The sequence below is a fragment of the Aphelocoma coerulescens genome, chromosome 2, assembly GCF_041296385.1.
Source record: "Aphelocoma coerulescens isolate FSJ_1873_10779 chromosome 2, UR_Acoe_1.0, whole genome shotgun sequence".
NCBI lineage: Eukaryota > Metazoa > Chordata > Aves > Passeriformes > Corvidae > Aphelocoma > Aphelocoma coerulescens.
In genome coordinates, this window is record NC_091015.1 from 74,103,732 (window position 1) to 74,131,424 (window position 27,693).

The following is a 27,693-nucleotide window of genomic DNA, read 5'->3' on the forward strand; positions in this document are numbered from 1 at the left end:
CTCTTCTGGGAGCTGCCTTGACTTTTTTGCATGATGAAATTCTCCAGCAAATAATTTGTAAAGTTAGGTCACTCCAGATGCCTTTGTTTATTTTGAAAATGACAAAATATGCTAAGAAGAGATGATGTTCCACAGCATGTGTTCCTAGCTGCAGAGTTAAATGTGTAACTCTACTGAAATACAGTTTGTTTTCCTCAGCCATGCTGATAATTCCTGTTTAGCCCAAGTCAAAGTGTTTTGGTGGCACTGTGACCTGAGGTCTTAAATGTGGTTTCAGAAATGTCACGTCATAAGGACAACATTTGCACAGGCACTGTGCTGTTAGAGCGGCAGAGAGAAGGTCGAGAGCGGATTTTGAGCTGACAAGCCCTTTCCCCTAACATTTTGCCACTCAAGAGAGATTTGTTCAGTGCTGATTTTGACGGCCTTCACAGCAACCCACAGTGTCTCTTGGTTAACCTTAACTCTGTTCAGATCAACACAGAGGGGGAGAAGAAGAGAAAAAAGGGAGGTGAGTTGCTACCAGCGCAAGTGCTTGCAGAAATGGAGTGACCTCACAGATTTAAGAGGAGGAGCCTTGGTTCATACATGTAGGGATTTTCCCTATGACGGAGAACCTCAAGATAAACCTGGGGGATTCCCCAGTCTGCCTTCAGAAATATCACTCGAGAAGCAGTCACAGCTTCACTCTGCTCTCACAGTCCATCCTGCAAAGTCCATCTGTTGCTGCTCTGCAATCTGAAGCAGTAAAAGCCATGTCTCTGGGAGTCTACACTCTGCTCATCATCCTGTGCAATGGTAAGTGGGCAGCCCTGCATTTTTCCTTCTGGTCTTTCATGTTATATTGGGATATGTTTTGGGAAGACAGGAAGGATTGTGTAAGCAATCTCTTTTAAAGGTGATGTGTACCTGTGCTTTGCAGTTTGGTGCTTGATCTGTTGGACTTCTGCGATGATCCCAGGCATTGCTGTGAGGTGTGCTGAAGAAGCGGTGCTGCCCTGTAAAGTTCTTCAGGACTCCTCAATCTCCTACCAGACAGCATCTTGGTATAAAGTAAGAAAAAAGCCTAAGTTACCTGAGTAGTCTGCTTTGCTCTCCTACCTGATACTGGCTTGTCCTGTATGAAATGGGTTGTTTTCTGCCGAGGTATCCTCCTGTCACTGCAGCAGAGACCAGGCAGCAGTGCAAACCTTTGAGCTGACCACAGGGAACAGGCGTTTTCCAAGTCATTGGAAATAGGCTATTTGAGCATGGTTCCCTGAATTGCTCTTGGCCTTTTTCTATGTAATTATTGCTGGCTTCTGTGGATCACAATTCAGGTGATGCCCCATGTACAACCTGACAAATACTACTCCAAAGAGAAGTCTTCCAGGATTTTCTTCAGAGCAAAAAATGGTATTTAAGCCTTGCAACGTCAATGATGTTGCCCTTGTTTAATCCCCTCCAAACAGGAGCTGATTTTTTCTTTGAAATAGAAGAACTAAAAAAGTACTTGCTATTCTTTAGGAAGATTTGACTAGTGGGGTGGGCATAAGGGCAGAGCATGTGCAGAAGGATGGAGAGCTAGAAATTCTGAGTTATCTCTTTGCACTCATGAAGTAAAAATCTCATCTTGGCTGCTCTGACTCAGAGTTTCTATCTCCAGAGCAGGAGAGCCCTGCTGACCCCTGTGTGCAGGAGGGGTTACAGGAATCAATCAGCTAATTAGCAGAAAAGTCCTGCTCAACATTATCAAGAAGAAATGTTTTAGAGAGGTAGAATTGCCCAGTGGTGGAAGAGGTGGCTGTTGACAAGCTGTACAGCACCATGTATTTGCATCTCAGTGCAGAGCTTCAGCTTACGGTGTGAACCAAATTAATGGGAAAACAATGAAGGTTTTGTTCTCCTCCATTCCCCACTCCCAGCCATACACTCCTGCTGCTTATCATGGGACAGTCCTGGTGGTCCTCTTGTTACCTGTTAAGTCAACTACTCTCTGTTGCTTGTTATAATAGTGGAAAATCAACCTGTGAATAAAGATTTTGTGGGCTACAGAGTTGAATTACTTTCCCATGAGATGGTAGAGCAATGGAAGGGAAGAGGAAAAAACTCTATTTATAGGTGGTGAAAACTGTTAATTTATCTCTACCAGAACCTAAAACCACAGCCTTGGCTTCCTCAGCAGTTCAGTCAGATACAGTTTTAAACTCATTTCCTACAGTAAACCAACAAACAGCGTTCGTTATTAGACAGGGCTTCTGAGGTTGAAACCTGCAATGCATCTGAATTTCATTGCTGGTACAACAGTGAGTGTCTGCCTGCAGACTAGATGACAATTGCACCTCAAAAGAGCTGCTTTGAACATCTGACTGCCAACCCACCATGTGCAGCATCTTTTTCCAAATTGTTGAACTAAGCACAGGTGGTAGACAGAGAGGAGAGAATAATGCATTTAGTTGAACTTTACTATGGGATATGGGCTTTAAGTCAACTTATTCTTTTTTGCTTTCTGCCTCAAAAGCTGGATACGGTACTGTATTTTCCATCCAGATGTGTGCTAATTATTTAAGGCTCCCTTTCTCCCACAATATCCAGGAAGGGCAGGGAGCTCATTGAAGGCAAACCACGCAGTCTGGTGGACCTGGAGGGGTTGAGCAGAAGTGGTAGGGGGTGGGGGAGGAATAAACAGAAAGGCTGACTGGATCCCAGAAAATTCTCCCCCATAGCAGTGTAGGAAGTCAACAAAAACAAAACCAGGCTGAACTGTGGGGATCCTCCAGAAGCATGTGCTTCCCCAAGTTCAGTGGGAGCCGGGAGGGCCAAGCAGCAAACAGCAGCCAAAAGCCATTCCCTGGTGACGAAGTGTAAGGAAAGCCTGTCGACCCAATTCTGTGTTATCTTGTAGCTCTTTGCAGTTCTACCTGGGCACAAAATGACTGCATGGGCAAGGATGGTGATATTTGATGGTGCCTTTTGTGTGGGACCTCTCTTGTGCTGCTTCCCTTTGCATCAGTTATGCCGTCACAGTCTAGACTGCCACTGCATGTCCCCTGCCTGTCCCTACAATCCCCACTCCCTCCATGGTCTCCTTGCTCTTCCTGCTTCATCTGCTTTGCTCAGGAAAAAACTGGTTTTCCAGTGTCCAGCATGACAGAACCTTGCACTTATTTTCTCTTCTGACACAAGAAGTAACATAAGTCAGCTATTGTCAGCTCTTGCCACAGTCCTCAGGGGCTGATGGCACCAACCATGGTACTGCAGTCTTCTGTTTGCTTTTCCCATGAGAGAGGTGGGAAGTGGGGACAGGCAGGCGGTGACGCCAGCCCAAGCCACAGTTGCAGCCATATTAGGAAAAGCAGAGCACCAAATGTAAAAAGCTTAACTCTCCATGGGGAAAAGTAATTTAGGCTCAGTGTTTTGTACTGAACAAGCAATACTTCTACTTGTGGGGCTAGCTAAATAGGCATCAGGCTTGAAGCTCTTTCTCCTCCCCTCTCTACACTTTGGCTACGTGCTACTGTCCCCACCCAACACTGCAAAAGGAAAGTGAGGGAATGGTGAAGTGTGACTGGGCTACCCAACACAGGTAATTACTCCGTTATTTAAAAACAACTACTGAAGGATTAATCAATAAACACCACATATAACCCCAAAGGACTAATTAAAAGGCAATTCCAACAAATGGTATGAAATTTCAGGCTGTAAAGTTCAAGCAGCTGTTAGGCGAAATCTTTTGTATGAGGTCACTTTGAACTGTGAAGTAAATGCAAGCAATTAACCTTTGCTTCTGTTGCTTAAAAAAAAAAGATGGTGGCAACGTTACGGTGCTGCTTGTGCAGCTGTTTGCACAGGGTGAATGTTCTGTGAGTGAACCCCTCCTTCCTGCTGGCACCTCTGTGTGCTCAGACCAATTAAGGGCCAGTTTGTTACAATCTGCTAAAAAAAAAGGATGTAATTTAAAAGTATTTGCTGTATGGAAAAGGAATCGTCTAAAGGAGTTAATATTCTGGTGTCAAAATCCAACTGGGTGTGAAAAAGAAGGTTTGCATTCAATTCCTTTGCTTTTGCTAACGTCTCATACTGCCAAAAAAAAAGCATAGATGTGTTTGACCTGCTGTGCATCCAAGATCATTGGAGGTAATTATTCTCATGCAGGAAGTCCCTGTGTCAGTAGTTCTGTGCAGAATCAGGACCACAGTCAGCCAGCTCAGGCAAAATTATTTTTACTTAAAAACATATGAAGTAGGCCAGCCAAACACACTGGGGAGAAGGTAGAGCACCAAGTCCTCTTCCAGCCTGGTGCAGCTCTCATCCCATTCACTATGAGGCCATGAAAAAGAATTCATAATGATGATAAAGTGTGGTACATTTTTAGGAGTGCTGGGCAGCCTGCAGGCCATAAACGTGTATATGAGCAGCATGGAAATTTACCAGCTGAGAACTGAAAATGAGGTCTTTTTCCTAAACACCCAGGCACCGGGAATTGTCTATGGAAATGCTTGAATGGTTTGAATCTCTACAGCCCACCCACAAGAAAAGAGTCTAGGTAATGAAACTTACATTTCTGCCTCGTAGGGCTATTGAAAACTGAATAGTTTCTCTTTGTGCAGCACACTGAAAATGAGAACCACTTCATAAACCTTCATAATTATCGCTTTATATCCAGTTTGAAAATCAAGTTTAAACACACTCAAATGAAGTCCCTGTGGATATTTCACTATAATCTTCATGTGATAGCCAGAAGAGTCTTAATCTAAAACAAATCTTGAGGAAGAGGAAAGAAGGCTGTGCTTCAGCGGAGAGAAATTTGTTAACTTTACAGCACTTCCCTGAAAAATATAAAATTGTGGCAGAATAAGAGGGGGAAGCCATATTACAAAATCAGAATAAACATTATAGACATATAATGTTGACTGCACCTTCCTTCAAAGGAAAATACTTTTGCTAAAACTGCATAGCTGTGATATATTAGGATAAGTAAATATTTGCTAAATTACTTCAGTCTAATTTCTAACCTACACAAAGAAATGCAGTCAAATGCTCCTCAGACATCTATTATCCCCAAGTAGCTTCATCACGTTGATAATTTAGACAGGAAGGGAGCAGTGGAAATTATTTCATGACCCAAACAATTCTTTTGCCTGACATGAGCTAAGGCTGGATACCCTTAGCTAAAAAAAACCCAAATCAAACCAACTAAACAATAAAGAGTCTGTGTGAGTGAGTCAAAGGGCTTTTCCAGCTGGCTCATGTGTCACACATAGTCCCTTTGCTGTTGTTTTGGGGTTGGGTTTTGGATTTTCTTTCCTCATATTCCCCCCCCCCCCTCCCCTTTTTACAGCACACTCAGAGTTCACTCACATGTGCCCACAATTTATGTCTGTTATTTTCAAATTTAACTTTGGTATCTCTACATGATACTGTATAGGAACCATATGGATGCACCTTTAGCACTAATCAAATGTGGAAGCACTTTTGTGCTGAAAAATACACCTATTAAGTGGTTTCAGCTCAGTTGTGTTTCATTATATGTTGGTTATTGGGCATTGCCAGAATTCGATACATTTTGCTTCAGAAAATAAATTCCTTCTGGCCGTATGAAGATTTTTAGCTCACTATAACTGTCAGAAATTTCAACTTGGCCACTATGCCTGGTATAATTTTAAACAAAACCATTTTTACAATCATCTCACACTCATTAGAAAATAATCTGATGTTAATATGTTCCACCTTTAAACTGACATCAGTTTTGGACCTCAACCATTTTTTTTGAAATAAAACCTTTATTTTATGGGAAAAGTGGATTATATTGGCACTTTGATTTACCTGGAAGACACCTTAGTGTGAGAAAAATTTGATGAAAAAAGGTATTTAATGAGAGCAGAGAACATGAGTTAACGTGAAAACTGCTCACTCTCACATGTTCACGATAAAATTAAATATGAATTGATTAGTTGGGCGTAAGTACTACAGCATGGGTGAATAGCCTTTTTTTAGGGTACTACCATGTAATGCTGTAGCAGTTTTCAAAACAATAGCTAAAACCTAGCCAGCTAGAACCGAGGAAAGTATTCCTCCTCCTCCTTCTTCCACCTTGTTTTTAGTTCCCTGAAAAAGAAATATTTGCTGAAAAGAACTTAAATTTTGGGGGCCTAATTATTCTACATATTTCTCATAATTCATCCAGTCAGAGAACAGAACTATATCAGCTCAGTGGTATTTTCAATCAAACATATCCCATTTTAATATCCACTGTATCACCACCACTGTTCTTATCAAAAAGCTCCAGGCTAGGAGAAACTTAATAGGAATCAGTCAACTGACTAGAGAATATATGTGGGAAAATCACAACCTCTTTAGACCAAGTGTTTCCAAGCTTTTGGGAACTAGAATAACTTTCAATTAAACTCACTAAAAACAGGCAAGTAGAGCTGGCTGCTCAAGGCTGTGTCCAGTTTAGTCCTGAATATCTCAAAGGATGGAGACTCCACACCCTCTCTGGGCAGTCCATTCCAGTGTTCAACCACTCCCCCAGTAAAAAAGGTTTTTCTTTTGCTTAAGTGGAATTTCCTGAATTTCAGTCTGTGCCCATTGCCTCTTTTCTTGTCTCAGAAGGCCACTGAGAAGGGTCTGGCTTCAGTTTCTGTATCTCCCTGTTAATCAGATTGAATCAATACTGATAAGAGGAACCTGAGTCTGGTCTCCTCCAGGCTGAACTATCTCTTCCACCTTCTGCTCATGTCAGGTGCTCCAAGATATTATTCATCTTTGTGCCCCTTCACTGGACTCCCTCAGATATGAGCATGTCTGTCTTGCTCTGGGAGCCCAGCACTCCAGGGTGTGTCTCAGCAGGGACTGAGCGGAGGGGAAGGATCACCTCACTTCAGCATCTTCTGAAGAAATTCTGCCAGGTGATTTCTGAAAGTCTGCCACACACGTTGCTGAAGGACAATGTATATGTGACACTAAACATAAACTTGCATTTCTTCTGTTTTTTAATTTTCTTAATGGGTAGTTTTATGCAGATAGGCAGAATGTTGCCAGCAAGTCCCAAAATGCTCGCTCCAGTAACCCCCAGCAGACTGCATGGTAACAAGGCTCTTTTTATGCAAATAGATTTAGTAGAATTTCTACCTCTCCCCACACAAGCAATCTTTTGCCTTTTGAATTTTGGTAAAGCCATTAACAGCAAACACGGGAGCGGGAACAGACCTCCTTCCTTTTCTCCTCTATTTGGGCATGAGGGGCAGAGGAAGCTGGCACGCTGCAGCTTGCTCAGCAGTGAGGTGTAAGGGAAATGAAACACAAATGAAATGTGGGAAGAAAAGATTTTTTCACTGATTAAAGAAGAGGATGGTCCCTACACAAGTGGATTGCTGTCTCTGGAAACGCTTGCTTTGATCTGTCTAAGCTTGTGTGGAACTAATTAGGTAAAACCCCCAGCATCTACCTTGGGCTGTGGTATCACCTGGAGGACACTTGGCATGAATTAGAGCTGGTTTATCCTAGAAGCTTGAGCCGCAAAATGATCTGTCTAGTGAGAGAGTCTGCCAAGTAAGTCACAGGAGGTGGCAAGCAAAGTAGCATTTTTGTAATTTTAATTAGGTTTGGGGTGGGAAAGAGGTTAACTTGAACAGAGCAAGAGGCAGAACGATGACCTTACTGAATATCTCATGGACTTCCTTTTATATGAGGATATATTTCCTGGGATATGAGGATGCACTCTGCAAATTTGCTCAGATGTTTTCTTGCTACTTAGAGAATTTATAAAGGGAGGGTTTTGTTTTGTTGGGGTTTTTTTTGTTTTGTTTGTTTGTTTGTTTGTTTTTTTAATACGATAACAGGAGTAAGATTGCTGTGGAAAAAGGCTTGGTTCAGGCATCTGAGAAAGGGTTGCTGTGACCTCTGAGTAGGGGTGGATGCATTGCCTGTAGAGGCTGGAAAAATGCCACCAGATGTCTCTGCAGCCTAAAAAATGTTGGGATGCTGCTGGACAGACTACCTTACCTGCCCTTGCCCTTCAGTAAAGATGAGATTTAACGGAGGAAGAAAGGCGTGCAAACCCTGAATTAAACCCACACATATGACCCCTTCCTCCTCCTCCTCCCCACATGGAAGGTTCACAACCCCCATCCAGGTCACCACTGATTTCTCCACAAGTGAGGGAGCGAGATTACGCCACAAAGTAACTTTTCCTTCTTGTATTGGGGAAAAGCATGTTGATAGTGCAGTTTCATGGCATTGCTTTGCCTTACATAGAGCATGTCTAAGGCAAAAATCTGACAGTCTTGTCAGCAGGGTGACCATCAGCATGCTTGCAACATCAACTGAACATCTTAAAAGCTTTGGAGGCAATAATCAATCCTATCCCTCACTGTTCCCATGAAATAGGGAAGTTAAATCATTTACCCAAAATCTCACTTGGATAAGTGCATGGTCAGGCGTGGGATGCATCCACTTAATTGAATTCTCCCTTATAGGAGCAGTGCTGATTGCAATTGCATACAGAAAGATCAAAGTGTTTTCTCATTCCCAGATCTCAGCCACAAGAATCACACCACCATTTACCACCCAAGACAGCAATTATTTATGCTGCCAGTGAATTAAAGGAAGAAAACAAAACCAAAAATCCATAAACAAATCTAATTTTTTGTGTGTAGCTCAGACCTCCTATCTGCAATTTAGGGCAATGCAAAGGGCAGCCGGGCTGGTTCCTTTTATTGCCCTGTGGGCAGTTTTAAATTTCACTGAGGAAGGGGGTGGTAAGGGAAGGGAGAGTGGCAAAAATTAGATCTGAGGGAGGTCAACTATATCCACTTAACTGCTATTGACCTAGTTGTAACCAGAGCTGAGCCCAGCCTGGGTATTGGAATTCTTCTGGCCACATCTCTGACAATGTGCAGGGCCTGAAAATACCTAAATCCCTGTAGCACAGTGAAGTCCCTACAGCCTGAAAACCACCATACATACTGCTTGTAGCTGCTTGGGGCTGAGTGTAATAAGAAAGAGAAGCTGGGATAAATATACTGGGGGATTAAGGGGAACAAGGTACTTTCTTCCCTCTTTCTGGGTAAAGTGTGGAAAGCCCCAGGAAATTACTGCTCTGTGTTTCAGTTGATGCACTGAAAAGCCCAAAACCTTTCTGAGAAAGAATCTTTACAATTAAGGAAATCTTGTGCTTTAGTCTCATTCCTCAGTTCCTGAAAAGTTCCCCAACTCACAGCCTGTTTTACACCATTTTAGGCTGCAAAAATAGCAAAGTATAATGGAGCATCAGACCCATATTTCCCTCCAGACTCCTGAGTGTGCTTTCCTCCTGCAAACACATGAAAGGGAAACCAGATACTTCTAGCCTCAGTGTGAGAAAATTGTGTTAATTTTAATAACTTACAGTGTAACTGTTATACCCCAATGCAGTAGCTATGCTGATAGAAAGTAAGCACCAACATATGACCCAAAAATGTGTCTATTAAAATAAAATAATAATAATAAAAAGGCTTGGCTTACATTAGTTGCACGTTTGGCTGAAATGCTGAGCCTTGGACTTATGAGCTGGCTCTAGCTCTGCTGGTCCACAGAAAGATTGAATTCATTACTTGGGAAACCTTCATGGAGGGCATGCTGCCTCAAATCCCAGGGAGCAACTTCGATGAATAAGAATGGACATGGGCTAATTCAAACCCTTCTTCCATCTTTCAAATCAACTTAGTGATTTCTCTCTTCTTTGTGGTTTCCAGCCAATTGTCATTTTCAGTGCATCCTATCGCCCCACAGTACGAACTGTTCTGGGAATACACTTCATTCCTCCAGCAGCCTCTCAGCAATGCCAAGGAATGTAGCTCTTCTGGTTACAATTAAGAAATTCAACATACAAATGCTCCCCAAGCGCACCAGAACCTGCCTGTGACCTTCACGCAACTGAATCTGAAGGAGTCTAAGCAATTTTTTGTTCTTTGGTTCCAATAATGAGTGGAAAGGAGGGAAATGTGTATGTGGGGAACCTCCATTCCTCCAGAGAGGCAGCATGGTTTCAGGGGTCAGCTACATAGGAACTGGCACAGGGAAGTGCCGTTTCCAGGGCTGCATTCCCACAGGGAACTCTGGGCTGCGGAGCCGCTGGGAGGATGCCAGCCTGTGCTTGGCAGAGTCCTCATGCAGTGGGACACTTGCTGGGTTGGCAGGTTTAATTCTCACCACTGCATGGCAGAAGGTGTGATGGCAGGGTGAGCACAGGCAGCAGTGGAGCCTCCCTGTCTGCTGCCATGCTCTCCTGGGCACCTCTGGTCCCCAGAGCCACTGCTAAGCACCTGGGTAGGGCTGCCTCTTGCTGTCTCTGTTCCATCCCCATGGACTGCCTCTCTTGGTCTGAACTCTTCTGGGGCCTCTGCACAGGGCCGCTGAGGCAGATTCTACCCCTGCCTTCTATCATGTTGCTGTCCAGGTGAGGCAGCTTAAGAAGTCATTACAGAATAGTTCTATAATTCCTATTTATATAGAGAGTCCATTTAAGCAAAACCCCATATACTTTTGGACTGCAAGCATGAACGTATTAAATGGGTTTGAGGTTGTGCTCCCCCGACCTCTCTTCAGCCTCTGCATTTCAGCCATAAGCCAGTTTTAAAATTTTCTTTACCCTAAAACTGAGGATGACACTGTTGCCCAAGAAAAGAAATATATTTGTGTTTTCCAGATGGCTGGAGACAGCGAAGGAATAGCATGGGAAGTCCTTGATGTGGAATCTCATTATCCACGAGAAGTTGGGGGGTTCTTGGAGCTCTCCAATGACACCTCCTTTTCACTGAGGATCAAAAATGCAACCAGCCGAAACAGCGGGACATACAAGTGCACTTTGTGGGGGCAGAGCAGAGAACACAATCTGAGCAGCACAGTCACATTAAAAGTAACAGGTACAGTAGAGAGCTCCCATGCTCCACGTGGTATGTCAGGAAGTTAACAGTTTTAGAATATTTTACAAACACCAGAGCAATGTAACACCTTGCTTTATATTTTAGGTTGTCCTGGAATAGAAGAGGACAAACTAAAAAAATATAAAGGGGAGCTCTTCATGCTGACTTGCCTTGGGATTTTTTACTTGCTGCTCATCTTCTTTACCTGTGTAAGTAACTCCCTTTCTCATAAGCAAAGCAACAAAACCAACAAAAATTCCCCAACTCATTTTCTCTGCTAGCACTACTTTAACACAGCTGGTCTGAAGTTGACGTCCATACTTAATTTATGATTAAACTCAGGTACATGAGGATGGATTTCCAAAGAGAGAGAACTGCATCCTGATCTAACTCTGATCTAACTCAAACCATCCGTTATTTTTCTGCACTCTCACTGCTCATTTCTGCTTCCAGTTACTCTGTGTAAACTACACATCAGTTTAGGGGCACAGCAACGGGTCTTCTGGTTTAGTACCTGGGAACAGCATTTGTCCAAGATGGATGCACAGGCCCCTTGGAGCCCTTCCCCACCTGTGGAATTGCTTTGTGTGGTGGCAGGATGGACATGTCCAAGTCCACCTGCTTTTTGCCTCAGTTTCCCTCTCTGGTAAATTGGTGACAGCCCCATTTCAGACAAGCATTTTTGTGAAGTAACGTCTTTCTTGTTAAACAGACATTTTAAGATATATGGAAAAAAACCTCTTTGGGAGGTTTATCCATACCTTTACTGCTGGCTGGTAGTTCTGGAAAAGGAAGGGAGAGGAGGTACCTGGGAAGCTCACTCCATAGAAACAAAACTATGCTTTGGGTGCCGTGGCAGTGAGGTCACCCCTTCATGCAGAGGTCTGCACCTCCTGGCTCAGAGGCAGCATGAATCTGGGGTGTCAGTGTATCACTGGCTGCATTTTTAATAATGCAAAACAAAACCAACCCCAGCATTTTGGGAGGTCAGCTTTAACTTTTGCTGCCTGTTTCATATTTGCCTTCTTGTTTTGCTCCTCAGCAGATGAATCATAACTGTTGATCAGAGTATATCTAATTAGCTGTGCTAAATGTAGCTTTCCATGTATCTTCAGGGAGCAATTAAATTTATGCCTGTCTCTTTTTTAGATTGACAATTCTGCCAGTAATTTGTGCCATTCAGACTAAAGTTTGACAAGATAAATCTTGTAGGAATTTGTTAGGATGGAAGTATGAAAGCAAAGATATCACTCAGAAGAGACAGATGCCCCATGTTCTTCTCAGTGTCCTGAAAGAATTTCAGATCTCTGCAGAAATCTCCCCTCCCCTTACATTAAAAAAAAAAAGTCCCAGTTTTAGTGGTGCAGTTATAAAAAGCAGAGCTGTGTAGTGAAGATAATCACTCTGGTGGAATTATGTGTATCTTACTTTTGGGTGAGGCCCTGTCTCAGGTATCAACCTAGCTTTCATCAAAATTTAATATTGACCTGATCTCACAAGTGAGGTTCATTATTTAAAATGCCTGTTAAGTTCTTACAGGTTGCCTCGTCCTCTTCTTTAGTGGAGATAGTGCCTTATCTCCACTAAACTCAACAGTGACATTCACTTTAGAATGGGTTGGCAGGACTGGGGCTTTACTTTGACAACTTGATGAAAATATTTCAGGCACTGGCTTGCACTGAAAGCAGGTGCAAGCACACTTGCAAGAGCTTGATGCAAGGCCTGTGGGGATGAAAATGTGGATTAAATAAAAATTTCCTTTTTTGACTAAGGCTTTTGTCCTATAAAGCTCATTGATTTAGCAAGAAACAGCAGCTTTTGTTTGTACTAGGTGCTTCCAGTGACAAACAAATGGGAAAGGTGTAATGAGCTATGGTTAGCAAAGAGAAAAAGGAAAACTTTCAAAAGTTTGGTTTTTTAAATTAGCTTTCATAGGAATTCTTAGTTTTAAGCTTTCCCTTGTGTTTTCTCTTTTAGACATGTCTAAGAAAAGAGAGTATGTCTCCCAATTACCAAAAAAACAGAACAGATATGAAGCACATCCTCACCCTCATCAACGTACATGAAATGACAACTTTCCAGCATTTAAATGGCAACAGCACTTGCAAAGATGAGCCTACTTCAAGTTCTGCCTAAGCTGACGTTGATGGCACTGTGGACTCATCAGTAAACACAAGCTGGATGGCTGAGTGGTATGGAGAGGAAACAAACAATAATATCTGGTCTCTTCAGAACAGCCTGAGAGTACAGGTACCTTGTCAGTGATCTGCTTGTGCTGGACAAGCCTTCAACAAGCACTGTTATGCACTACAGTAACTTTTGAGAGTTAGCTAAGAAATACCTTTACAGCTACCCAATGTGTTACAAGGCTGTTATGAGGTTGGTATCAACTTTATTTCACTCTGCTGTGAAGCCCTCTTTTTCTGAGCAAGAGCACGCTTCTAACATGAAGACTGAGTTATAGGGAGGCCGTGGCTGTGCAAAGCCAGCAGATTAAGCTCTTCACTGGACTGATACCTCCTACCTTTCCAAAGCAAACACAACAGATGCTGTGGTATGAAAAGATAAGTGTGTGGGGCTGTCTCTGCTCTGAGCCTGATCCCAGAGTTCCCTTATTGCAAATGAGATGTAACTCATCATGTGATGTTCAAGTAGGCTGAAGAGGTAACTTCATGCTCTTGCACTGGATGGATCAAAGCAACATCCACTCTTAAATCTTAGAATGACAGACAGGCTGAGAAGGAAGAAGATTTTCTCAAAATATTTCTGGACTGAATGAACTTTTTATCTCAGCAGGAGAAATAGGGACATATTTTCCAGATTAATCTATAGGAAGCTTCAACAAGACTGTTAATCTTAAATAAGAATGAAGAAGACTGTGATACTAAGGACATGTAAAGGTGACTTATTTTGTGGTTTACAAAATGTGGAGCCAAATGTATGCAATACTTATGTCAGTCAAATTACATGAGTGAGAACCGAGTGAGAAGAAATCAATCAACCATGTCTTTGGGATGTATTAAGTTAATTATGAGACACAGGAATGGAAGATGGGGCATATGAGCACCTGTTTTTGGTGTTGGCAGCGTATATATGCGAAAAAAGGACGGACATGAGAAGAGCTGAACTCAGGCACACAATAAAGGGGGGAGAAGATTTGTCCTTTTCGCCCAAAGTGCAAGGGATCCTGGAGTCTGAATTCAAGGAACCTTCCTCTATTGGATTGCTAGTGCAGAAGGTGAAAGAAGTCTAGAGTGACTGTGGGTGCGTATGCCATAATGTCAGAGTTTGAGCCCAAACATCTGAATTTGCATACCCTGAAGAACACAGTCTTAAAAAAATACTTCAAGAACTGACTGGCAACATTAGGATTTTTAATGCAGTTTGGAATTTCAGGCTGTTGACAAAAAAATCTTTCCTAAATCCTGTAACTAATTTTGAAGTGTTGATGGGAAGAAAGCTGTACGTCACTCAGCACTGGCTCTGTGAGCAGGGTAGATGTCTGCATTGCTGGAGTCCAGGAGGCTCCTGACCAGAACAACTTCTAGTTAAAGGGATTTGCAAATTACTTAGAACATAGTAATGTCACACTGGTTGTTTGTTTTTTTTTTTTTTTTTAAATTTTTACATTTAAATGTGCGTAGCATACTTGAAATAAAAATTCAGAGGTAGCCTACCATTTGGTTTTGTGTGCCATAGATGGCAAATAAACCCAGAATAACTCCGTATCAATTGCATTTTATTTTACAACTAGCATAATTATATCAGATAAGGTGGAGATGTGATTCAGCCTCTTCTGTGGGAGAAAGCATGTATGTGTGTATAACTGATTAATCAGTGGATAATTTTATGCACTTCTAAGGACCTAACACCATTCAAATTTTCCTCAAAATTTCACTTTCTGTCCAAAGTACATTATAAAACACCTGTTCCCTACCAAAAAGCAAGTGATTAGAGAAAACACAAGGGTGTTTCAGTCTGCCCACCGTCACTTTTAAACATGGCCCACATCCTGGGTGACCTGTATGTTTAGGAGGCAAAAATATGAACTGAATGTGTATTTGTTTCTCCATTTGGTCAGAAAGGCTTAATAACTGACAGTCATAGTTTGTTGGGGTTTACTATCATGGAATGAATGCTAAGAGGTTCGAATGGATCTTAAAGATCATCTAGTCCCAGCCCCCCTGCCATGGGTGGGGACACCTCCCACTATACCAGGTTGTCCAAGGCCTTATCCAACCTGGCCTTGAACACTGCCAGGGTTGGGGCATCCACATCTTCCCTGGGCAACCTCTTCCAGGGTCTCACCACCCTCACAGTAAAATATTTCTTCCTGATCTCTAGCCTAAATTTCCCCTCTTTCAATTTGTACCTCTTGGTCCTTGTCCTGTCACTACAGCTCCTAATAAAGGGTCCCACTTTGGCTTCCCTTTAGGCCCCTTCAGATGCTGGAGGGTTTCTATGAAATGTCCACAAAACCTTCTCTTCTCCAAGCTGAACATCCCTAATTTTCTTAGCCTGTCTTCATAGGGGAGGAGCTCCAGTCCTCTTATCAAGTTTGTGGCCCTCCTCTGGACTTGCTCCAGCAGTTCCATGTTTTTTTTATGTTGGGACCCCATAGCTGGATGTAGCACTCCAGGTGGGGTCTCGTCAGAGCAGAGTAGAGGGGCAGAATCCTCTCCCTCACCTTGTTGGCCACTCTCCTTTTGATGCAGCCCAGGATTTGACTGGATTTCTGGGCTATGAGCAGCACACACAGCTGGCTCGTGGAGCTTTTCGGTAAGTATCACCCCCAAGTCTTTCTCTGCAGGGCTGCTCCCAGTCACTTCTCTGCCTAACCTGTGGGTGTGTCTGGGATTGCCATGATCCAGGTACAGGACCTTGCACTTTGTTTTGCTGTACTTCATGAGGTTTGCACGGGCCCACCTCTCAAGCCTGTCCATGTCCCTCTGGATGGAATCCCTTCCCTCCAGCATGTCAAACACACTACACAGCTTGGTGTTGTCAGCAAACTTTTTGAGGGTTCATGCTCTATTCCACTGTCCATGTCACCAACACAGATGATGAACAGCTTCGGCCCCAGTACTGACCTCTGAGGGACACCACTCATCACTGGACAATGAACCATTGACCACAACTCTTTGTGTGTGGCCATCCAGCCAGTTCTTTAACCACTGAGTGGTCCATCCATCAAATCCACGTCTCTCCAATTTGGAGACGAGGATATTGGTTGTGTCAAAAGTGTCAAAAGCTTTGCCTAAGTCCTGGTAGACAATGTCAGTTGCTCTGCCCCTGTCCACTGTAGCCCCATCACAGAAGGTCACCAAATTTGTCAGGCACGATTTCTCCTTTGTAAAGCCATGTTGGCTGTTACCAATCACCTCTTTGTTTTCCATGTGCCTTAGCATATTTTCCAGGAGAATCTGCTCCAGGATGTTGGCTGGCACAGAGGTAAGACTGACTGGTCTGTAGTTCCCCTGGTCTTCTGCCTTCCCTTTTTTAAAAATGAGGGTTATATTTCTCTTTTTCCAGTCATCAGGGACTTTACCTGACTACCATGATTTCTCAGAAATGGTGCCTTAGAAACTTTGTTTGCCAGCTCCCTTGGGACTTGTGGATGATTCTTGTTGAGTCCCATGGACTTGTGTGCATTCAGGTTCCTTTGATGGTCTCAAATACATCATTTGATCATATGATCCTCTCCTACAGAGGTCTCAGGGTCTTCATTCTGTCAGTCCCTACACCTGCCTTTCTTGACTTGGGTGGTGTGGCTGGAACACTTGCTGTTGAAGAATGAGGCATAGATGTCATTGAGAACCTCAGCCTTCTTTTTGTCCAGGGTAGCCAGGTCTCCTGTTTCCTTCTGGAGAAGGCTCACATTATCCCTGGTTTTCTTTTGCTTGCAATATATCTATAGAAGCTCTTTCTGTCATCCTTTATATACCTGGCCAGCCTCAATTTTAACTGGGCCTTGGCTTCCTAGCCTTGTCCCTCGTTTCCCGAATTCCTCCCAGATCACCTGTCCTTTTTTCCACTGCCTGAAAGCTTCTTTTTTCTCTCTCAGCTTGCTCAGCAGCTCCTTATCCATTCATGGATGCCTCTTGGCATTTTTTCCCAATTTCCCCCTTGCTGGAATCCATTGCTCCTGAACTTGGAGGAAGTGATCCTTGAAATTCAGCCAGCATTATTGGGCCCCTCTTCTTGCCAAGGATCTATCCAATGGGACTCTCTGGAGTAGGTCTTTGAAGAGGCCAAAGTCTGCTCTCCTCACATCTGGGACAGTGATTTTACTGCGTGCCCTTCTCACTGCCCTGAGGATCTTTATCTCCACCATCTCGTCATCACTACGGTGCCTTGGAGCACTGCATTCCCCACCAGCTCCTCCCTGTTGGTGAGCACAAGGTCCAGCATGGCACCTCTCCTTGATGGCTCCTCAATCACTTGTGTATGGAAGTTGTCTTTGACACGTTTGAGGAATCTCTGGGATTGCTTTTGCCCTGCCACATTATCCCTCCAACAGACATCGAGGAGGTTGAAATCCCCCATGAGGAGCAGGGCTTGGGAGTGTGTGGCTGCACCCATCTGCCTACAGAGGGCTTAATCCACACCATTCTCCTGATTGGGTGGCTTGTAGCAGACTCCCACTATAACATCCCCTGTCCCTGCCCTCGCCCTTAATCTTCGCCCACAAGCTCTCAGGGGGCTCCTCATCCTTTCCCAGGCAGAGTTCCAGATTCTCTGGCTGCTCATTGGCATAAGGGCTACATTCCCTTCTCGTCTCCCTAGCCTGTCTTTCCTAAAAAGTCTGAAACCTTCCATTCCAAAGCTCTAGTCACAGCAGCCATCCCACCACATCTCCGTGATGCCAACGATGTTGTCCCCAAGCAGCTGTGTGCATGTCTCTAGTTCTTCTTGTTTGTTCCCCATACTCTGTGTGTTTGTGTAGAGGCATTTGAGCTGGGCCCTGGATACAGCCAGCTCACTGGCTGGAGTATCTGGGATGCCTCTGCATTATCTTTATGTATTTCAAAAATATCTTTACATACTTTTTTAGGAGCACGGAAAAGAGGAAGGAAGGGAAAATTCACTTGAAAGGAGTTGATAATTAATCAGCAGCAAAGGCTGAAACACTTTTAAAATTATTTCTTCAGAAGGATGAATAGGATCAGATCAGATAGAAAAGAATGAAAAAAAAAAAAGGGACTTTGTGCAGACAACTATGCCCATTATCTTTTTCCTGAGCCAAACTGTCTGCAATACAGAAGACTGGGCCTGAGGCATCAACACTGTGAGTCAAATTTCAGGCTCAGAAGTTTCAGGCTGGTTGATTCTGGGGATTTGCTGTAGGCCCAGCTGTGCAGTAGAAGTGATCATGTTCAAGGCCACTTAAACGTGTTAAATTGTTTAGAAGAAGTAAAGCAGAGAGAAAGTCTTATGCCAAGATGCTTCACTGAATCACAAAGTTGGAGAGAAACAGGCAACTTCCTAAAGCAATGAAGGTGCCTGCACATCTGGGGTGTAAAGGATATAAAGAAACTTTTGTGGCATTGTAGGACAAAAACTAACATTAACCAGAATTATTATGAATCAGAAAGAAGAATATAAGTTTATATCCTACAATGACTCCAGCAGTAACTGGAAAAAATTTTTAAAAATCATGTATTGGCTGACAGTCTTGCAGAATGACATAAAAGTTTTTCAGCATAGTATCTCTGAAGAGACACTGCTTTCCTTGCAATATGGATCTGTGGATCTAAGTAACCTGATTAAAAAATATTGCCCCAGCTAACCCAGCATACAGGGGATGAGCACATGCACACGTTCTTTAGACTTTAACACTCCATAATTGAAGGGAACATGTTTCTGTATTGCATAATCTAAAGCCTGTTTTGATTACACAGGATAATTGCTCTGTTGGACAAAAAATTTTGTTTTATTTTCTACCACTCTTCTTATTATCTATGTCCCCAGCTTTGCAAAATAATGTAATAGCACAAGTATGTGCCTGAACCACTCCTGATAGTACTTTCTTACAATACTTTTTAAAATGAGAAATTCAGTTAATGTTGATAAATCCATGAGGTGGGAAAACCCATAATCTTTGTTTTCTGAATAAAAGCTGGATATCTGGAAAGCAGCTCCTGCAAAGTCTAGATCAGAATGAGGGAGATGAGTTTTCCTGACTCTCCTGTGGGTGCCTTAGTTACGGGAGCTCTCTTGTTATTATTTCTTGTGGGTTTTGTACCTTTTCCATTGATTTTTTTCCCCCCTGTGGCCTGCATTTTTCACTGTTTTATCCAACAGTGAACTATCTGTGTTCAAAGATAACGATAAGCATTATATATCAAATTACTCATACAGAGGGAGTTTGTACACCTGTGATTAAGAAATATACAGAGAAACACTGTGTCCCATGAGGAAATTACCCCAAAGAGAAATCACAGGAGTCACACACCAGAGCTAAATGAATATCCAAAATGGCAATGAAGAAAAGCTAAAGGACATAATCCACAAAATGCTGAGTGTATGAATTATAGCCCTTAGCTAAGCCTGATTTGTGAGGCTAGTACTTACACAGCAGATAACCCAGGCTGACAGTGACCTTGACAGCACTGCAACAGTAATATTTTCTGTAAAGGCTGGACAGCTTTCAGCCCATTTCTCCTGAGCAGGAGCTACAAGCACGCTTGTGTGCAGCAACGTGGACCCAAGTAATCCTCGGTATGTGCCTGTCAATGACACAAACAGAAGAGGGCTCTTCGGGCACAAATGACTCCCTCCTTTCTTCTGCCCTTGATAAGACCCATTTGAGCAGCATAAAGAGCTTTTCCCTAGAGCATGAGTCCCCTTTCTTCCCTCTTTCAGTATGGAGCTGAGCAGCGATGCAGTGCAGAGGGGATCTGGTTCCAAGTCCACTGAGCAACTGCAAGTATTTTGTGACCTTCTCAACCAATACATCTGCCTTTGGGGAATTACAATTGATTTTCCTCATTTCTACATGTGAAGACAATGCTTCTACACCATGTTACAGCTACATAGATAGGTAAATTGTAAGTGCTTTCCCCATAGCTCCTCTTTAAGTAAATGTTAGTGAAACTCTGGTTCTTAGTCTTTTGTGGAACAAATTGCTGGGGAGATAAAAAAATTACAAATAAAAGCAATATGAAAGTTTTTGGGTGATAGTCTGTTCTCTTTTCACTTTGCTGCCAAGACCTGTGTTTGCAGTACTCTGCTTTTTGCTGGCTACAGCTGATATTACTTCGGCATCAAGCTGCGAGAAGAGTGCTGTTAACTCTCTGGAGCAGTGATGTAAATCCTGAAAAATCCACCAAGGGAATGGGCGGTGGCAAGACCGACAGATCGCTGCAAGGAGTGGTCAGTCCTTTGAAGGCTTCATCTTAAGTCCCACCCTTTGATGAGTCTTCAAACCCTTTGATGGAAAAACATGCTATGTCCTTGTAGCTGAACTTCAAGTGCCTCTGTTACACTACAAATGGACAGCCTGGGCTGACTCTAAGTGTTTGCTCTGTTACAAGACAAAAGAACCCTAACAAAGCCACAAACCAACCCCATGGACAGATTGATGGCAAGGGGCAACAACTGAGAGAAGAAACAGATCTCAAGGGGCAATGTGGATTGCACAAGCCCAGCACAGACATGGGCTTTGTTCCCTGCAGTCTTTCAGTTGCTTCTGTGAAGGGAATAAGAACAACCTGTAGTGTTTGGGGTTTATTGTGTGTTTACTCTAAGAAATATTTGCACCGTGTACCTCCGTTTCCCTATAAATGGAAGCAATTTGGCTTAAGCGTTGCCCTGTGTGAGAGGCAGGGAAACTGGCAATATTTGCAACTTTTCTGCTTGGACCTGAAAGGAACTTTTTGCCCAAGTTGTTCTTCAGGGTAGAGAACAGCAGGCTTGAGTTGTTGGATGTTACTGTTAAGGGAAAAAGGCCCTGATGACAAGAGATACTAGATTAATAAGAGTTAGTAAGAAGAAAAATTCAGGAGTCTCTGTAAATGTTGGGGTCTAGACCAAGCACCTGTAACACAAATGTGTGACAGTTTCCACTCACTCCCTTTTGCTATTTTTGTCCCATCTGAATTCCAGCTCTGCCAATTCATTCTCACATCTGTTCTCAGACTTGGTATCAACACTGACTTAATCACATTCCTTCCATCTACTGAGCTGGAAGTGTAGGGCTATGTAGAAGCCAGGACAAATTAACCCCTTCCCTTCATTAACATCAGCTAGCCTGCCTCTCTTAGCATGTGGCTGCTGCTGTTTGGGTGGGCAGCAGAGTCAGCTCCCCAAGTGGAGAGTGTGCTGAGTGCATTACTGCCAAAATAGCCTGGCTGGTACATACTTGCCAGCGTTTTTGGAGAGCAAACAGGACGGGGAGCTCCATTCCAGGAGCCTTTTCATTATTTTATTCCAGCATCAGTCTCATATACACAGTTGAGACACAAGAGATGGTGCAAGGCTCACATAGTCACAGGCAGCCACAGATTTCCCTGTTACAGAGCATTCTTAAAGGCTTTGTAGCCAATGGCATGCTTCTAAAGTTTACAGACAACTGTTTTAACCAATCTTCAATAGCGCACGTACATCTGTTGCACACAATACTTGCTTGTTATGCCTTATATAATAATGCACAATATTCCCTTATTAAGCTTGAACTTATCTATCTTGCTAAGCATATTTTCTACAACTTCAAGACCTATCTCAGCCAAACCTAAAAACTCTAACCATTGTTTTAATGTCCTTGCTTGCTATATAATTGTATCTTCTTCTGTCTTCAAGTTTTTGCAGCCAGAGCTGATTCCTACATTCTTTTGCTTTATTTCTGAAACCTGCTTTTTTTCTCACACCTAAGAGCCTTTCCACCTTTTGTGTTTCCCACACATACTGACTGCAAGAGGTCTGGAAGAGTAGCAGCTCCTGGGGCTCCGTGAGAAGAACAGCCAGCTGATCAAGCAGGTCCACCTCCTCAGCTCAGCCTCTCAGACTACACCTGGCTCTGTCACCCAGTTCCAGACCCCCAAAACTGCCCCCAAGGCAATCAGGGCTATAGTGCTAGTCCTGTGAGGAGAGGCTGAGCAGCTGGGGCTTGGAGAAGAGGTGGGTTTGGGGAGGCCTTGAAAGCAGTGCCCCAGTAAATATGAGGAAGGTATCAAGAAAAAAGAGCCAGGTGGGAAGATGAAAGGAAATGAGCATAAAATGAATGAGAGTAGTTCAGAGAGGAATATTGTTTTCCCTTTGAGGACAGCCAAGCAGTGGAACAGGTTTTCACAGAGGCTGTTGAGTCTGCATCCTTAAATGTTTTCAAGACCTAACTGAACAAAGCAACTTATTCTGATCCCAAAGCTTACCTTGCTTTGAGCAGGAGGTTGGACTAGAGACTTTCTGAGGTCCCCTACCACATCAATTATCCTATAAACCTACACTTTTCATGTCAGAGAACATTTATTTATTACTACTCTTCAAGTTCATCACACTATGAATGGACCACTCCAAGACATCTGCCCGCTGCCAGTAATGACCAAAAGTATCTCAGGTGAAATTTTTAGAATACGGTATGAAAAGTTGTTGTGGGATGAAAGAAAAAACAAACTATGGGCAATTTATGCCTCAAAATTAGAATGCAAGCAAAATGGCAACAAACATGATTTTTTAAACTTTACTTCTTCACCCAAGGGCAAACACACAAGGATATATGGGATGCTATCAGAGACATTTCTCTGTGTTCTGGCTTTTCTCAGTATGAAACAGATCTTATCATGGCCCCTGTAGGAATCCACAGTCTCCAGTACATCTTGTATTTGAATTTTCAAAGTGTTCATAAAATGTGACATTTAATAAAGACAGTTTTTGTCTTCATCACATCCCTGAGTCTCAGAACTATGTGATAGCAATGGGCAAGTGACTGCACATGCACACACACAGGCTCAAAGAGCCAAGCACAGGGTCTCATCATTTTTTTAGTCTGTGCAAGCCTTAACCATACTGAGTTTTACAGGTGGATAAAACCAACCAAAATAAGTTCCTAACCTGTGGCATACTGTGGAAAAAGAGCCAGCCTTATGTTTACACAACCTTTGTCCTTGCAGACATCAGGTCTTGGGAACTACTGCCTTGTGGGGCAGTTCAGCAGGAGGGTCACTGCTGAAGGAGCTGGGAATCCACTTTCCTGGCTGGGGGAAGCAGCTTACCCTTCTCCCTACTGTCTCACTCAGCTCCTATCCTTGGCCTTGCAACTGTGCCCTTGATTTGCCAAAAGCTGAGATCCCAGATCAGATGCTGGGACCTTTCTGCTAGGATGCAAAACACTGGTCCCGAGGCTACATCTTTTAGTTAAGCTCTTTTAAACATGCATTTTGCAGGACCTAAGTTACCCAGAAATTCCTTATTGCTGTCTTATTTCTAAGGGATAGTAGCAAGCCTATATTAAGGACTATGAAGTGCCCTTATATTACAGCAAATGCCCAGGATAAACAGATGATCTGTGTGGGACTTTTGGGAGGGCACCTGGTATCCAAGAAGAAATGAGAGATTTGTATACAGTAGAAGCTCTTTTGTTAAGTGTACAGTGCAGTATCTTCAGGCAAATCAGGTTGCCAGGCCCTCTGTCCTGCTTACTACATAAGTACAGTCAAGTGGATTAAGATCCAGGCCACTGTCACTGGTTCATTGCTTTCTACTTAAAAGGACTAGTTAAAGGGTTCATTCCCTTGGGGAAATAAAAGAAACTACTCTCCCACAGTGCTCCCCGCAAGACACACCCAACACCAGTAAAACAAGGCAAACGACACTCCTACAGCTCCTAAACAACCAAATTTGGCAAAGTTTGCAATGACCCTATAATAAGAGATTCTCCCCTCAGTTCATGCTTCTTGTCACCTAAGCAGGTGTCAAATCTCCTGGGTTTGTCTTCACAGAGCTTCTTTCCATTTCACTCCATCTTAACAGCTGTGTCTCTGGTAAATTGTGCTAGTACATTTCCACTAACATTATCAAAAGGGAAAAAAAGCCAGCTCGGCTGACAACAACTATCAGTGTATGAAGATTAATCTTTATATAGCATGCAGAACACAGATCTGTTCTACATCTTCCAGAACAGCTCGTACTTTGTTTCTAATCCTTCTCAACAACAGACTTCATGTAAAAAAGAAAAAGAATTAAAATTAAAATCACTGTTTTTTAGCATTGCTATTTTCACACTGCTATTCTCTCAAGCTTCACAATTCATGCTGTAGTTGGCAAACTGTTTTTCTTTCTGCTAGCAGCACAGGGGAGAAGTGGAGCTACTCACTACAAATTCCTAGGAAAGACAAAATACAGCTCTGATCCACTTTGAAGAACTAGTCACAGGTTACCTTATTAACACCTTGTAGTATAGGAAGAGTATAAGCTTTTGCCACGTTAAATAGCAACACATAACCAAACGCATGGGAGGCCTACCCTGACATAAACACAATGGCATGGCAAGTGTTAAAGCTTTGTGTATGGTAAATTAGAGCTTTGAAGAACATCTCAGTTGGGAGCAATTTTGGAAATTTTTGAAACATGAATTACTGACTTTTTTCTCCTCCCCCCTTTAAATAGTCTGTGAAGATTGGTCGCCTTGGAGAAAAAAAATCAAGTGTCAACACTTGACATACTCAATCCATCCATAAATGTAAACACGCTTGAACTGCAGTTGAGTTTCTCTTTTACTAAAGAGCATGTGGAAGCAATTACCTGAATGTAGATGTGATAAAGAATGGATGAAATGGAAACCAAATGATGCCTTATTACTTAATATAAAGAGACTGTTCTGCGAGATCAAAGTTGTGCAGCACAAAATGTAATGGGCTTCACTGGAGAGAGAGGCTTTGGAGATTTGTTTAAAACATGGATGCATTTTGATGAAATGCTAAGTAGACAAAATTAGGGTAAGCTTAAAGAGTTTGCCAGTACCTGATCTATGATCTTCAATAACATCTTTACTCTCCTCCCACCTTTTGCTGCTCTGTGCCATTCCCAGATGCTGCGAGGCTGGCAATGAGAAAGGGAACAAGTACAGAGAAAGTCTTTCCCGTGTTCGCAGGGGGTGCTGATGGTGACATTTCTTCCACGTCTCGGGATAGAGTAGTTTTCATGCCCAGCTTCCCTGGCTTCGTCATGGCTGGGGATGAGAACTGCTCTATTCTGAGACGTGGAAGAAATGTCACCATCAGCACCCCCTGCGAACACGGGAAAGACTTTCTCTGTACATTTGCATTGACTCCTTGTGCTGCAGCCTCCCCATGCCTCAGCCATCACTCTGTGCCCCGTTGCAACCTCAGCACCTATTTCTCCTTTGAGTCAATATGATCAGGAAGGGCAGCAAGACAGCCTCTCCCAAGGACAAAAATACTGAAGCAGAACAGAAATCTCAAGACTAATTTCCAAATGCTTTCCTACCACAGGCCATATAATAAAATACAATTCCCATCAAGATCCTCCTTTGTACTTCACCACGTTCTCTGGTGATAGATTTACTTATCTATTTCTTTTAAATGATTTGTATTTTTAAGAAGCTGCATGCAACAGACAAGGAGAAGGCATGTTGGGAAAGTGGGGTAGTGGTTTCTGTATAACTCCACAGCAACATCTGAACTTGTTCCCTTGCCTTGCCTTCCCTCCCACATGCCCCCACCCTCCCCCTGCCCGGGAGCTGCTGCTTATTGCTTTTGCTCAAATGTTGTTTCTGATCATGTAGGTTTGATCATCATCTTTGTCTGAAATCTGTAGAGCAGCTCAATGATTGACAGTGCTGGGTCCCCCATAACATAAATCAATGAGCAATAAAGTTAAGTATCCAAGTCAAGCGTAGAGAAAGTGAACTGACGTTGAACTGTATGCATTAATTAAAAAGAAGAAAAGTAAAAGCGCATTTAACTAGGAATGTTGGGTCTTGAGTTGCTGAAAGGATTAAAAAAATAATGCAAATTAGAAAGATCATGTACAGAATTAATGCTGCCTATCTCCCACAGCATTAGCTCTTTAAAAGAAATCAGATATGTTAAACTCCCAAAGAGAATATTTTCTTTTGTTTTTCAATTACATGTGATAATGGGGAACATTTTGTGAATGACTCTTATGCTTATGCCTCCAATAAAACCCAGGATATTGTACCTCATTCATGCTTATTTAACGATCTCGTAAAGAAAAAACCCAACAGCACCGTAACAAAATTATGATTGAATCAGACATTTTCCCTTCTCAGTTGAAGAACTGTTAAATATTGCTATTGAAAACTCATTGTTATGCACTATTTTTGCAGTGGCCACAGTGTTCAAAGCAGCTTAGGGAGCAAATATAAAACACACTTGCCACCACAGAGAACACAGAGTTTACAGTGGCTTTGATCATACAAGCATTAATCCTTTCATTTTAGAGGGGTTAGTCACAGGCATAAATATTAAAATAATACCAAGTATTGGCACTGTCAGATCATAATTAGATGTGAACACGACACATTGCAAGACAAAAGAAAGGTGGAAAAATGTAATGACTGAGTACAGCTCACCTGGGTGCTGTAGCAGCTTTTCTGGTTTCCCTTTTTTGTCCTTTCCAGCTTGCTTGGAGTCAGAAACCAGAGGCCCAGAGAGAGCCAGGAACAGCGGGGTAGGGACTGGTATCAGTGTTAAACTGGCAGCAGCACGGAGTAACAGCAGTGCGGCTAAAACAACCATCAGCTGGGAGATTCACTTTCTTACAGCAGAAATTCAGCTTGCAAAGATGACCTTAACTGTCTTACTTAAGCTGTTTAATCATTCCTTTCCACCACTTTTTCTACCCCCCACAAAACTGAACTCCTGACCAGACAAAGGAAGGATTTGAAGCTGCTCTTTTGCTAACAGATGAGCAACTTGTCATTGCTACAGTAGGAATGCGTTCAGGCCAACATCTCCCACTCAAGACTAAGCCTGGGCTGGCAGCACCTCATTAGCTCATTAGCTTCATTACCTGTGGCTGATGGTCAAGTCAGAATAATTTGCTGTTATGTGGATTGTATGTTTCAGAGCTCATTTTGTGCCCTGCAGAGCACTGTCAGTCGATCCCTTCACTCACTGCTCAGCTTTAAAAACAAAACCTGGTGGTGATGGGGAGGATGCAGCACCACTTCTATTACTGCTGGCACACAGGCTCATTCTCTGAGATCTGCCTCGTTCAAAACACACTTTGTGGTCTTGTACTAGTGTGGCCTGGTGTCTTCCTTCCTGCAGGGCTGTGTGAAAGAGAATCGTTGTCCTTAAGGATTTTTTTTTTTAAGTTTATTTTGATATTTTCTTTAGGTTTTTTCTGAGTTAATATTTGGGCTGTGAGGTTCCTGTTATTCTTCCAGGGTTGAGATGTCGGTGATTTTAGTGAAAGGGAAAGGTTTTAGTTGTGGAGATGGACTTCGCTTTAGAATGGTGGTTACAAGCTTAGTGGGTTTGTAACAACAGATACTGCAGGGCAGGACACATCACTTAAAAATCCCACATACACAGAGTCAGTTTTGTTATGCCATTCCCTTTAAATTCCCAATGAAGTAAATGTGTCTTCCTGTGGGATTAATTCACAGCTCCAAATCCACAAAGCCTGCTCCATGCATGCAGCACCTGGTAACTGCCTTGATTTGACACAGATGTAACCATGAGCATAATCTGTCCTCAGCCTCTGAATTTCTTGTGGAAATAAGGGGTTTAATTACCTAGATGAGAAACTGAAAAGCTTCTAATGACAGCAGCTGAAAGACCTTTCATTTGCAAAATGTACCAGGTGACCCTGAGTATGTCCG

General features: G+C 42.8%; 1 protein-coding gene and 1 long non-coding RNA gene across 4 annotated transcripts in view; one reads left to right on the forward strand and one right to left on the reverse strand.

The window, feature by feature from the left end:
• LOC138106798 (uncharacterized) overlaps positions 1–26,786 on the reverse strand; it is a 38,504-nt gene extending 11,718 nt beyond the window's left edge. For 2 of the 3 annotated variants that reach the window (XR_011149115.1, XR_011149113.1), the window contains exon 1: positions 26,437–26,786. This is a non-coding gene — a long non-coding RNA (uncharacterized lncRNA). Of the gene's footprint in view, positions 1–909; positions 993–26,436 lie in introns of those variants that run through there. The other variant, XR_011149114.1, reaches the window with a different exon arrangement.
• CD83 (CD83 molecule) lies at positions 673–14,606 on the forward strand. The gene is made up of 5 exons (XM_069008033.1): positions 673–798; positions 923–1,053; positions 10,670–10,886; positions 10,992–11,095; positions 12,864–14,606. The coding sequence occupies exons 1-5, from the start codon at positions 756–758 to the stop codon at positions 13,020–13,022; spliced, it is 654 nt and encodes a 217-aa protein (XP_068864134.1). The 5' UTR covers positions 673–755; the 3' UTR covers positions 13,023–14,606.
• Positions 26,787–27,693: the final 907 nt, after the last annotated feature.